Source organism: Xiphophorus hellerii, chromosome 11, assembly GCF_003331165.1.
Source record: "Xiphophorus hellerii strain 12219 chromosome 11, Xiphophorus_hellerii-4.1, whole genome shotgun sequence".
NCBI lineage: Eukaryota > Metazoa > Chordata > Actinopteri > Cyprinodontiformes > Poeciliidae > Xiphophorus > Xiphophorus hellerii.
In genome coordinates this window covers 24,943,917-24,957,536 of record NC_045682.1, presented here as the reverse complement: position 1 = coordinate 24,957,536, position 13,620 = coordinate 24,943,917, and the positions used below count along the sequence as shown (strand labels likewise).

Here is a 13,620-nt window from a genome sequence, read left to right as displayed (position 1 = left end):
CTGGTTATGATTCTGCCACCATAATAAATAATTAAATTTTATTTCAGGGGATTTCCTCAGTCTGACCTACAGAGAACTTCTGATACCAAATTGGAGAGAACCTCCAATTTGGTATCTACTGTATTAAGCAATAGTAAATAAAATGTTATTTTCTCCTTATTTTCCCAATTTTTTTAATTTTAGTTTCGATATTTTACATTTACATTTTTCCAGTGAGAACATAAATATATTCATTCTAAAAACTCTTTGGTCCAGAGATGTTATAGAGGAAGATATGTACAGTTCTACTTACACATAAACATCCACTTATTGTTGACATTATCAAAATAGATTTGGACTTTTGATAAATTGTTTGAGCTCATCATGATACCACCACCAATATGCTTGACAGTTGTTAAAATATTTGACTTGAAAGCCTCATAACACCTTGTATAAACACACTTCTTGCATATTTTCGCCAAAGAGCTCAATTTTGTCTTGAGATTTTCTTTGTTCATTTGGAGCAGACCGATGTTGAGCTTGAAGGTGTCGTTGTAGCTGGGGTTATTTTTAGTCATCAACCTCTCAGCTCATGCTGAGAGTGAACTTGCTTCGCTGTGGACAATAACTGGTGTTATTGAGGTGACAGGTTGGGTCAGATGTTTACAATTTGGGCAAATTTTGGTGTTCCAACAGAACTGACTTCCCCAACAAATATCAATGGTGTTTGGATAGATAAAGCTGGTCAACATTAAGCTGCTGCCACTACTCTGACCTTTTGCATATTTGTAGACTCCATCAATTTTGACATACATAGAGGTCAAATATTCATCCAGATTTCACAAAAAGCATTTGGCAGACATTAAAACAATAAAGTAAATATTACTGAGATAGTATGTTATGGCTGCATACGAAGGATTACACTCTGTCTGGGTTAGAGGCAGATGATGGCAGAAAATAATGAATGCAGCTTCAGCTAAAACTTGGAAGCAGAATTGAGACCTATTCTGGAGGGAGTACGAAACAAAAGGCACAAATTTGCTTTGGGGACAGATTTGCTTTTATCCACAAAGAGAAAGGATATGTCTTCCTTCAGCAGGGGGAATATTTCAAAGTTGCTCTTATATTTGAAACTGCACTAATGAGTCAAAGGGGAAAGGTTTTGGCAATTCTTTTCAGAAGGATAAATTAAGAGAAAGTGAGAGTTAGAAATGATATAGTTAGAAACCACTTTCCTCCTACTACAGTCATCTGTCACCTTTTTGTTCAGAGGCTGATGAGATTTAAAAGAAACTTCTGCAGCTAAGTCAAAGGTTTATTTATAAGAAGTGGTCTCATTACAGAAACTCACTAAATGTTAGGGGTCATATTGCAGGATGAACAGCAATGAAGAAACTGCCCTTTTCATACATTATTATAAACTTGTTCTTTACATTCATCAATTCTTCTTTCCAAATCAAATCCAAGGGTTTCTTCTTGTGGTTTTTCCAGCTAAAATGAAATTTTGGAGCATTGTTTTCTTCCAAAGAAGTGTTAGTTGTATTTCAGTGTCATCAATTAAACAGTTGCATGTCTCCAGTTCCCTTTCCACATGGTTTGTCATTTGGCGCACTCACTTCCCCTGGTGTGGTCAGTGCAGCTGCTTAATAATCAAACATGCAGTTTTTATGTGAAACATGAACAGGTTGTTTGTTGTAAAAGATGTGACGTCTTCCGCATCACGGTGACTTAACTGAGCTCTCGACTGACACCAATCACATGTCAAATGTCAAAAGTGAAACATTTGCTACTGATTAACAAAACACAAACAAACAAACATTTGGATTTGCTTTTTGATCCGACTGAGTCAAGGACCCATAACCTGCAAACACACACACGCACACACCCCTGCACGCACGCTGGGGGGGGGGTTTAGCCTGCTGCATAAATACTCCGGGACTGCTGAGTTTAGACAGACAAGACAGCCTTTCTCTGATCTGCTTTCAAGTTCAGCATTTTTGGATCGAGCAACAGAATCAAGGTAAACTATATTCATTATATATTTATTTTAATTTTCTCTGTTATTTGAATGTATAACATAATGTTGAATTTATTCAAAAATCAGTTGAAGGAACAAAGGCTTGCTTAAATTTTAGCCTAAATTATTCATCACATAAAAAGTACTTAATATGTATTGTTTATTCAATATTTTCCTCAATATTCTCATTTTCAATATTTGTAAATACTCTAATGCTGGGATATTTAAACCCACTGCTCCTCAGTCTGAAATCATTTGTAAATACATTCTATTTGTAGCTCCTAAACTATAAAATATTGCTGACCTGGTTTAATAACCTCACATACCTCAAAACAGCTATTCATGTTTTTAATGTTTTCTCATCTCTTACAGATGCAGTTGTTGCTCCTGTTGGTTCTAAGTGCCAGCCTTTGCTTTGCCAACTCCAATATCCACCAGCCTATCATCCAGACTCTAATGGACAATGGTTTTTATCTCTTTTCTTTTTTGCTTTTCTCTTTTTAGCCACCCTCATGTTAAATATTAACTAATCTCTTATTTCTTTTTATGATTTCCCCAGCTGTGGTGGTAAAAGTGCCACATGCTCATGGCAGCATAGTGGAAGTTCCCCTGACCTGCGGAGACTCTTATCAGGACAATGAAGTGTTTTGGAAGAAAAATGGTAAAAAAAAAATTTGTTTGATATTCGTTGCAGCTCATATTATATTTGTAGAACACCTTCACTGAGGGCTGATTCAGAGCGTAATCTTAAACAATAAAAGACACCTGACATCTTGCTATTGTAGTAAAAGTTAAAGACATAGGAACTTTACAAGCCTGATAGGAACATAACTGATACTATAATGTCTGGATTTCTCAGGGGAGGAAATGACACCAGCTCTGCAGGGAAACCAGATCACCGTTTTGGTGAAAGAGATGAAAGCAGGAAACTACTCCTGTCACCTCAGCTCTAGTGGAGAATACCTGAACCACACGCTGATCCTGGTCCAGCTGGATCCAGACAACCGGACTGTCATCCTGGAGGAGAAATCCCCCGGACAAGGTGAGAGGAGAAAGATGAAGGGATGACTGAGAGGGAATCACAGGTTATGGGATCCAAGAAAGATGGAAAAAAATAGAATAGATGTTGCTGTTCTGTTAAAATAAGAATAATGGAGAGAAAGGGGTCACTCGACAGGAAGAACTGAAATAACATCCTTTGATAAAGTATTAGCTAATTTAGAGATTCACTTAAAACGGCTTAGATCATCACAGGGTTTTATTATTGGACTATAACTTCATTAAAAAAATCAGTTTTCAAATAATGATTTCATATACTACTAAGAAAAAAAACCATCCAGACCAATCTCATCCTAAATAAAAAATCTCCTAACATAGAAACTGGGTGTGCCTTTAGCAGAAACAACAGATAATCTGTGATGAGATCAATCTCCACCTCCTTCATGAGAAAGGGGAAAGAAGGAAAGAAAAGGGAAAAAAGGGAGAAAAAATAATGTTTAATTTTGGTGCTGATGTTAGGTAGCAATGATCAATTAAAGAATACACATTTATTTTAAATATAGCATATAGGAACACTTAAAGCTAAACATTAGAGTGGTTAAGCTGTTATGCATGGTGTTGTTCTTAACACTGTTGCAAAACGAGAGTCTTGAGTTTAAACCTGGGCCTTTTCTGTGTGGTTCTCATCCATTTGTGGCTTCTTGCTTAGAAAAGCAGTAGTTAAGTCCATTATTTTTTTTATTCTTATTTCCTGCAGGTCACATCCATTGTTCAGCACAGAATTACAAAGGCTCTTTCCACTGCACCTGGAAGAAAACGCATCACAGATCCCACGCTGCTGTGCTCCTGGTTAAGGCACACCGGTAAGGACAGAAGTCTCTCTTCATTACTCTCCCACTAATTTCAATAAAAAGCCTGAGTATCACTTTAAATAAACTTGTTGCAATACTTTCATAAAGGGGTTATTACCTATTACCTGTTTTAGATCATAATTTATCCATTTGTCTTGAATCCAGTAACACGGATGAGATTTCCTGTGTGCTGGATGCTGATGGATCAGGGGTTCAGTGCCAGGATGTCGACTGCCCTTACAAAGAGGAAACACACCCCATCCAGTTCACCATTTACATGCACAGCTACTCTCGTCTGGAGGCCTACACAATGTCATTCTACCTGAGAGAGATTGGTAGGTCCTTTTACAGAAATATCAGGGTTTGATGTTATGTTTTTTGGATTTAGTGATTACATTTGTGATCATGTTTTTCTGACTTTTCATTCTGAGATTTACTTACTTTTCTTGACTTCATCTCTTCATATTGTATCCAGTAAGGCCAGAAAACCTCCCCAACCTGCACATAAGTTGTGGTCAGGTGTTCAGCTGGGACTACCCGGACACCTGGGAAAAGCCCCGCACCTACTTCAGCCTCCACTTCCAGGTCAAGGTCGTCCAGAACGGACAATCCTGCCACACTGAAAAGATCCTATTGGTAAGTGAAATTCAAATGTCAATTTAAGATTCTAGTTTGGCCAAATCACTTTATGTTTAAAATTTTGTGTCAATTATTTAAGGAGCCTAAAATCACTGAAGAAACCAAGTTTGAAGTCAATATCAAATCCAAGAAGTATGTTTTCTGTGTGAGAGCTCAGGACAAATTTACCCAGGGACAATGGAGCCGCTGGACTGAGTACCCGTAAGTGCTTCAGTCTACCTTCTTAAAATATAAAAAAACATTTTATTGAAACTATTTTTAGTCCTAAAATAAATGTACTTTTCTCCCACTTGTTTTAATCATAATTATTATTTCTTTTTCTCCAGAGTGAACAAAAACATCATGAACTGCCAATCCTAAAATGAAGCAAGTTGGGCAAATGTGACAACTACTTTAAAACCAGATTTTCAGTTTTTTAAGCCCTGCTAAAAGTGAATGTATACATGTACAGTATTTATTCCTTTTTATTTAAGTTACTTTTATAAGTTTACAGTGGATAAAAACCTTTGTGAATTACTAAATTGAACATTGTTTCTTTTTTTAAACCAATTTTCCTAAAATGTTTTTCTTTTATATTTCATAATAAAATCCAGCATCTCTATTTCTTGTGTGTATCTTAAAAATACTTCCTTCACTGCACAGAAAATAATCTACAAATGGAAAACATTCAAAGCAACAACAGCCAACATGTGCATAGCTGTCAGAGCAAGTTCACTCAAACTTGTACAGATAATATGTAAGTCCAACCAGAAAGGCACTGCACAAATTTAACTAAAATGGGAGGTGTGCAAGAAATTAACTCTTTAATGAAAACATGAAGACCAGATTAATATTTGCAAAGTGAACAAAGTCAAAGACCAGAACTTCTTTAAAAACATTCATTAAACAAATAAGACCAAGGCTGAACTATTTGGACACCAGAACAGGTTTGCAAATGCATCAGGCTAGAAACAGAAACACCACAGAAAACATAAAGTCAAAGCTACAATTAGGTGTAGATCGCACCATATTTATGTGTTACAATATCCCAGTCACAGATTGAGGCCAGATTGAGAATCTACTGCATGACTCTACATATGCAAAACTGAAACATTATGCAAACTGTAGAACATGGAGGTGGAGGTGTGATGTTTTGATGATCATATGCTGCAGCAGGACCTGGTCAGCCCACCATCATAGAACTGACCATGAATTCTACTACAACTCAGACGGTGCTGAGGACGATGTGTAAAAAAGTTACAGCATAAAAAACCCCCAACTCATTTTAAAGAGTTAGAGGAGCAATAAACAGCAGAGACAATTTTGGTACAAAAAGGATTTTATGGTTAAATTTACAGGAAGTTCATAAGAAAACAAAAAGTCAGACAATGACATCATCGTATTAAATAATAAACTACACCTTTGTCTATAACTTAAAAGGACTTTTGGTAACAACTGAAATAGTCTAAATTAGACTTACACTGTTTGGTAAAAACTTTCGATACCAGAAAAGAACTCAAGCAACTGATCCTTTCTTGAACTAGTGTTTTAAAGTGTGCACGTACAAATACACACACAAAAAAAGACACCCAAAACAAAAACAGAACAAACACATTTTTGGGCAAATCCACGTCAGCACCCATCCAGCCTTGACCAGCGCTGCACACTTAACTCATGAATATATTATAGCAAAACATGCATTGAAGTCCATTGTAATAGTCAGTGATGTAACCAGTGTCAAAATTTATGAATATTATTTTTTATCTCACAGTAGTTTTAATGGTTATTGCATATTGTTGTATAGCAGTGATCAAATCTGCTTTTGGTTTGGACCACTGCTCTAAAAAAAAAAAAAAAAAAAAAATAGAAACAGGTACAAATCAAGGTTTTTCATTACAACCAAGAGATTTTCTAGATATGCAATGTACACTGATAGCCGCTAAACCAAATGACTCCCTGCACGCTGAAAACACTTTAATACCTGTTATGAAATGTGATATTTGAGCTTTCTGGACCAGAATGCGTTCAGAGGTGGGATGGACACACACGAACATGACCCTTATTTTCCTCCAACATTGATGTGACAAAACAGATGTAAACAATTGTAGAAATCTGTAGGCCACTGTGGACTTGACTGAGTGTTATAGCCGTCCATCATCAGCTGGTAGTCACTCTGGAGTTTGTCATGGCAATGAATGTAAAAAAAATATTCAGACCAAGAAGACCATGCAAATATATAAAGGAGGAAGGAAGCTACTTCTGGGAGTAACAGTGTTGGCGTCTGCAACATTACAGGTTAATTGGTGGTCTAAGTCCAACAAGGTTGTTTGGAGAGACGAATTTGGGTGTGTGTGTGTTGGGTAGAACTGAAGGATGGAGTTGTTGTTTCTAGCCCAATTGTTTGCAGATAGTTGACTCTTTCCTCAGTGCTGCTGCCTCTTGGATAAGTACCTACAAAAACACACAAATAAGATTACTTTCACTTCACAACCAATAAGTGTGAGGAATATACAGTATCTTAAAAAAACTATCCAGGCTATAAACCTTCAAATTTTGTCACAGTACAGCTATACATCTTAATTTGCTGGAATTTAATGTAATAGAGATGCACAACATATTGGCACTAACATTGGTATCAGTCGATTGTTTAAACAATCGATATTAATGTTCATATTTTTGCTATTTTTTATAGGAGGGGAGGTTGGTCATGTGGTATTTGTTTGGTCACGTGACATTAACTGCAATGTCAGTGCAAACAGAATCATGAAGACCAAGGAACACATAATCTGTGGACATCTGTTCAAAGCAGAGCAGATGTCCGGTTTATGAACTCTTCAGACTTGACCTCTATGGAAGAGCTGATAGAAAAAAGTAGGTTTTGAAAGAAAGCTGAAATAAGCACAGTTTTCTGTTTGTCACAATCCATGAAGGAGGTTCACCAAATATGCAGAAGATGCTGCTTTCATTATTATCATCAAAGTTCAATATCTACTTATTCTTTTGCAAGACACCATACTGTTCATGGCTTACAGATGTTGTGTTTGTGATTAAAAGAATAATGTTCATTGCCTTGTCAACACATTTTATGCTCTGTCAGCCTACCTTTCCCAATGTTTATGATTAAGTCCACTGAAGTCTTCAAGCTTGGCGATTTCTTTCAGGTACTGAGCCAGTTTAGAGAGCTCTCTGTCCTTCTCCCTGTTGAGATGGGCCTTCATGAAGGGTCGGATCTAACAAACAGCAGCACAAAGTAAGGTACAAGTCACGACAGCTTATGTGGATCACAGTGTCTATGCAGAAGAGGAAAAAGCACAGCCGACCTTTAGTCCATTCTGTGGATTCATGAGGAAATTCCGTCCGATGTCATCAAACATGATGGTGTTCTTTCTGTTGTAAAACTCTCCATACTTTCCCCAGATCACACCTAAAGGCTTCACCTGGAGATGCACATGTCATGGAAAACAGAAAGTCAGAGCAGTTATTATGGCAATCACCCTAAACACTGTTTTTTTTGTTTGTTTGTCTTTTACAGTGCATCTAAATTAAATGAACTAACCCGAGTGAAGATAGGAATGAAACAAGAAACGTTTCAGGTGTACGAACCTCCACCACCCCTCTCTTCGGGGTGTGTACTGTGATCATGGCTCCGCTGTCCAACATGAATGCGATCTTGTAACTTGGGTTATCCGTCACTCCCAACTCCTGCACGTATGGAGACACACAGCTACAGTATGTACAGCCTAAACTCACTGTGTAAGATTATTCAACACCGCCACCTTCTGGCAAGATTATGGTACTGCGAAATTGGAAACAATTTTGGGTTGCATTAGATCTACTCAATGTGATGAGAAGGGGGAGTACATTGGATTCGTTTTGATGAACATTGATGAGACAATGTTTATGTATGTAAAACAATTATTTTGTAATGTCTTTACTAATTATTTTGTACAATTTATTGGTTGGAGTAAAATCCCAACCAATAAATAAATCCCTTTTATCCAGGCATAGCAGAATGTTAAGGAAAAACTGGCTTAGGCAAAATTACACACTTTGAAAAAGAAACAAGGGGAATACTTGCTTTCATCTTGGCCTCTATCCACTTCATACTTGTAGCAGCTAAAGAGAGAAAGCACGAGTATACATCGTTAAACCCAGGAATCTTGAAAGATGGAGATAAACACACAGATTTTTCTACATTTGAGAAATATTCCCCAACTTTTCAATTCATTAGAATGCTACACAAAAACAAATTCTAATAAAAATTTAAAAGATAATTTTTTTTATCAAATCAATTTCTAAATTTCAAACCAAACAGATGCAGAACAGATTTATGTTAATTATAATGATCACAGCTTAATACTAATGAAAACTGTATTTATGTTTTCAGCAGAGCCCAAGGCTGATAACCTCCATGTCACGCAGCATGGATGCAAAATTTATGCAAAAGTAGCCTTGATCAAGTATTGAGTATACTGTAAAGTATATGGAGATACTGCTTAGTAGGACATTACATGAACTAGGATATATTTAAAGACTATTTTTCTTGATGAGGTGTAATGTTCAAGTTCTCAAATAAACTGTATTTCTGATTGTGGGTTTTATTAGCTGTGAGACATATGCCTCAATTTACTCAAAATAAACCCTAAATATATCACTATGTATACAATGATGCGCCAGAAGTGGCTAAATTAGGAAGATTTGCCAAACAAAACTTTAACTTTTATGTTCTCACATACTTTTCAGTTCATCAGGTACACAAAAACGACTAATATTTGGCCTACTTTCTAGAGCAGTTGATCACTGTATTAACACAAGAAGCTATACTACATTATTATACAGTCATATTAAGGTTACCTTTTGACATTTAAGTAAGTATTAAACAAATGTTTTATTAAGCCCATATTTATACAGCAATTCTTTACTGGTCTGATGTAATGTTCTAATTTTATCTACCATATTTTTATTAGCTGTCAGTTTTTGTAAGCTACGGGAAGTGTTTCATGAAATTAACTTTTCAGTAATATTCTAATTTATAAAATAGGCCTGTAGCTGATGAAAACCTATTTTATTTTGGTTCATTTTCAAAGTTAGCCAAGAAGGAAGTTTTTCTTAGTCATATTTATCAAAAAACTGTTCACGGGCATCAAAGGAATGCTAAAACCATTGCTCCAATCGATATAACTAAACCATAGAGATGGTACTTACACCAGATGACAATGTCGTAGTTCTCATAGGCAGATGTGAGAAACTCATGAAGGAATGGTCTCATCAGCTCCTGACCCGTTTCGGCACAAGACTTGTGATCTAAACACACATAACATCAATTCCCAGGTTCAAATGATGAGGTGATGTGTTGCCAAGGATTTCTGTTTTGCGATGAAACCAAAACTTTGAGGAAAATTGGATTATATATTAGTCAGGTTCTGATATCTTGTCTTTAACTCACCAAACAGAGTGTAGTCCACATCCAACACCAGGAGCCTCTTGCCTTCTCTGGGAGGATTCAGTTCCTCGACTTTATAGTCTTTGACTCTGCGAGCTATTTTAGCAAGATTCTCCTCTCTGAAGATCCGAGAAATAAAAAGTGATAAATAAATATTTTCTTTCAACATGTTCTCTTATTTTATTAACCATCTGCAGTCAGGCTGTTAAGTTTCTTACCTGTTCTCTACCTCTATGACTTCCTCCTCAATGTCAAAATCATTTACAACATCGTCATTGTCTGGGGGAGGAGCTAAAACATCTTCCTTTAAAATAAACAAATATACATGCATAACATTCACCATTCAGGTATATAATCAGAAAAAATCTTAAATATATCCAGTCATAAATTTATATACACTCATCATGGTAAAAAGCTGTCAAACATTTTGTACATTTAATCATCTATTAAAATAAATAAATTCATTCTTACAGCTAAAAAATTTCATTTTCTCAGTGGTATGATTATACAACAAATAGCTTCTAAGAAACTTTAGCTATTTTTAAAAAAGAAAAATTGAGTTGAGAGTAGATTTTCTCTACTCTAAGCATACATATAGTATATCTAAAATATAAACATACACATGTAATATTATCTAGATAAATGTCCACACACATTTTGTAGGATTTGCAATATGGCTGAAGTGGAGGTAGTTAAAAAAAGGTTTTTACAATCAGTTTTATCCAGAATTTGTGTGTGCTTGGGATTATTGTCCTCTCAGTGTATCAACTGTCTAGCTGTTGATTTAAGGTAAAGGAAGGTTGAGGAAATTAAAGATTTTCTTCCTTCTTCATTATTCAAACAGGTTGTGCAAACCACCAGATTAATTGGCAGCAACACCATTATGTTCCGGTCATGCTTCACAGTTGATACAGAATTTATTGGCATAAAGTCTTTCCCTGAAAACCCTTAAACTATTCCAAATAAATGAAGCTATAGGTAAATTAATACATGTAAATATCCATCCATCCATCCATTTTCTGTACACCCTTGTCCCTTAAAGGGATCAGGAGGAGTGCTGGTGCTTATCTCCATCTAATGTTCCGGGTGAAAGGCGGGGTCACCCTGGACGGGTCGCCAGTCTGTCGCAGGGCAACACAGAGACAGACAGGACACACAACCATGCACACACACACTCACACCTAGGGAGAATTTAGAGAGACCAATTGACCTAACTGTCATGTTTTTGAACTGTGGGAGGAAGCCGGAGTACCCAGAGAGAACCCATGCATGCACAGGGAGAACATGCCAACTCCACGCAGAAAGACCCCGGGCGCCGGGAGTCGAACCCAGGACCTTCTTGCTGCGCAGTCTACCAACTGTGCCACTGTGCAGCCCTTACATGTAAATATTGCCCTCTCAATTTGATTTTATTAAAAAAGTGGCATATGGCTGCTGTTTTATCCATAAAAAAATAAAAATCTTGTTTGTAGTTTCTGAAAAGCTTTACCAGTACATCAAATGCCCTCCTAAAACATTCTTCTTCCGAATTAGCAAATGTCATCGAATATGTTACTAGAATGGAAATCTCGTAGCAGTAATTGTGCGTACAATAATATTGTAATATTAAAATTTGTGTTATGTTGTGCATTATCATTCCACTCTGAAAAAAAAAATGCTTCAAATGAATCCTTAAGGGCCAAAAACGAATGACATTCCTGTCCATGATGAGTGCAATCAGTATATCATAGTAAATTTCATAACACCTCTTATGAAGCTGTTGTAGTTCGACAGAGTCGTTACTATGAACTGCCATTGTAGCACCTCTGCTCTCACCCTTCCACTTACCAGGCTTTCTTCTCTGGTACCCATCATCATAATTTTGGTATTAGGCTTTAGTTTCAAGGAGCCCAGCTTAACCTCATCCTCTGCAGGTTTACCTGGAAACAGGAATAAAAAGAAACAGAGTAAGAACTAGAAGTCATATTATTAATGGTGCTAAGGGATTTATCTGTGCCCTCTCACCTTTAATCTTTAGTCCCAGTAGTTTCTGTCTCTCTGGTAACACCCCAGTCAGACTCTTGATAGACTGTTTCAGGTCCATCACAGTGTCCTCCTCAGAAAGAGAACTGATGGAGTACTCCTGTCCTCCCCACTTTATGATCACTGACACAGACATGGCTTACACGGGCTCTTCACGAACATGCACGACGCTGGAGCACACGCACAGACCTTTGTGCACACACCTGCTGCTGTTTCTACCAGGACTAACAAACATCCACACCTTGAAAACAGAGAGGCAAAGGCAAAGTAACAGGAGAGGTGTTCAGTGACCAGCAACAGCTCGAAACAAAACACGCAAATCAGCGAAACAGCAAGAGAAACACAAAGTAACTCTTTAATTTATTTGGGTATTTAAGACAAACAGCCGAATTCCTTCCGATGAGAGAGGACACTTTGATTATTTTTAGCATGCGGTGGCTAATAGTGACTAGCAGCAATGTAAACACGCAGGGCATTAGAACATGTTAGCATTAAATAATAAAAAGAGCCTGGTAGCTCTTACAGTTCAGAGCAAGCTAACCTGGAATACTTGACTGTGACTCCAGGGATTTGACAGAAACGTAAATGAATGAAGTTCTTGGTTCCGCTTCATTCATCGATAGATAAATACCGTGCTCTTCCTGGCGTCCCCCTGCCTTTCCGGTAGTGACGTAGGAAAAAGACTGTTCCCATAGTGACCCCTTGTCAACAGATTAACACCGATTTGAAACAGGTTTTAAACAAATAATATCCTTTTAACGCTATGTTTATGTTTCTGTCTCTGTTCCTTCCAAACCTTTCAGATGTGATTACGATTTGAACTCATTGTAGCCCACATTGTCATTGTCTTTTCTTACAATTTCTGTGAAAATCATTTTAGCAATATCTTTTCCTTTTTTTTGGAGCAATGCCCTTTTTTTTAACCATTTAAGTCTGGTGTATAGTTATCACAGAATTATTGAAGGAATAGGTTCATTACACCAGCAGTCAAAAATGTGGTAATTTGATGGCTTACTGGTGGAGCCAAGGATTCTACTTTCTAGCTCAAAATCATGAACAAGAATGTTCATCAGTCAGTTAATTAAAACCAAGCACACATGAGTTATGCAGTGGGATAAGCAAGTCCACCTACGAAAAAGACGCAAAACAAAAAATCTGAAAAGTTTGTATAGATAGTATTTTCCTTTATAGTATTTTTCCTCATGTTATCTTTGATTGTCAGAAACATTTAAGTGTGACAAACAACTGAGTGGAAGCAATTAAATAAGATCATCAAAAGTCCTAGGCTTATCCATCGACTAAGGTATAGTGGGAGACTGAAGAGCTTTAGCTATATCACTGTTGGACAATGTTTCCCACCCCATCCATTACAGAACCGGAGAGCCATTTCAGTGACAGACTGCTGCATCTTATGTGCACAAAGGAGCTTTAGCGTTGGTCCTTCGTCGCTGCACCTATTAAACTTTAGAACCATAAAACTGCTCCCAATAAACTTAAACTAAGTATTGTGCAGTTTTTCACAGATAACATTTCAGATAACATTCCTGTTGTTGGTTGCATAGTTTTCTTTCACTTGTAAATAATCTGTTGTTGTTTATGCACAAAAAACACATCTCAGTTGCGTATTTCTTTCAGTGAGTGTCTTATTTTTAATAACTGAACATTTTCTTTTGCTGTAAATTTGTCCTTAC

The 13,620-nt window shown here is 36.8% G+C and overlaps 2 protein-coding genes across 3 annotated transcripts; one reads left to right on the top strand and one right to left on the bottom strand.

Annotated features, from left to right (window-relative positions):
* The first annotated feature begins 1,833 nt into the window (after positions 1-1,833).
* On the top strand, positions 1,834-5,086 carry il12bb (interleukin 12B, b). The gene is made up of 9 exons (XM_032576664.1): positions 1,834-1,999; positions 2,369-2,462; positions 2,556-2,657; positions 2,856-3,038; positions 3,753-3,858; positions 4,012-4,181; positions 4,322-4,482; positions 4,565-4,686; positions 4,812-5,086. Exons 2-9 carry the CDS (start codon positions 2,369-2,371, stop codon positions 4,843-4,845), a joined length of 972 nt encoding a protein of 323 aa, XP_032432555.1. The 5' UTR covers positions 1,834-1,999; the 3' UTR covers positions 4,846-5,086.
* Positions 5,087-5,785: 699 nt separating this feature from the next.
* Positions 5,786-12,580, bottom strand: ublcp1 (ubiquitin-like domain containing CTD phosphatase 1). 2 transcript variants are annotated; one of them, XM_032576665.1, is made up of 11 exons: positions 12,471-12,580; positions 11,912-12,170; positions 11,735-11,826; positions 10,126-10,211; positions 9,911-10,026; positions 9,670-9,768; positions 8,543-8,580; positions 8,068-8,166; positions 7,785-7,901; positions 7,567-7,694; positions 5,786-6,915 (listed from the first exon to the last, which is right to left on the bottom strand). In XM_032576665.1, the coding sequence occupies exons 2-11, from the start codon at positions 12,063-12,065 to the stop codon at positions 6,888-6,890; spliced, it is 957 nt and encodes a 318-aa protein (XP_032432556.1). In that variant the 5' UTR covers positions 12,066-12,170; positions 12,471-12,580; the 3' UTR covers positions 5,786-6,887. The 2 variants fall into 2 exon arrangements, with proteins under 2 accessions (XP_032432556.1, XP_032432557.1); XM_032576666.1 differs by having other exon boundaries at positions 12,480-12,580.
* Positions 12,581-13,620: the final 1,040 nt, after the last annotated feature.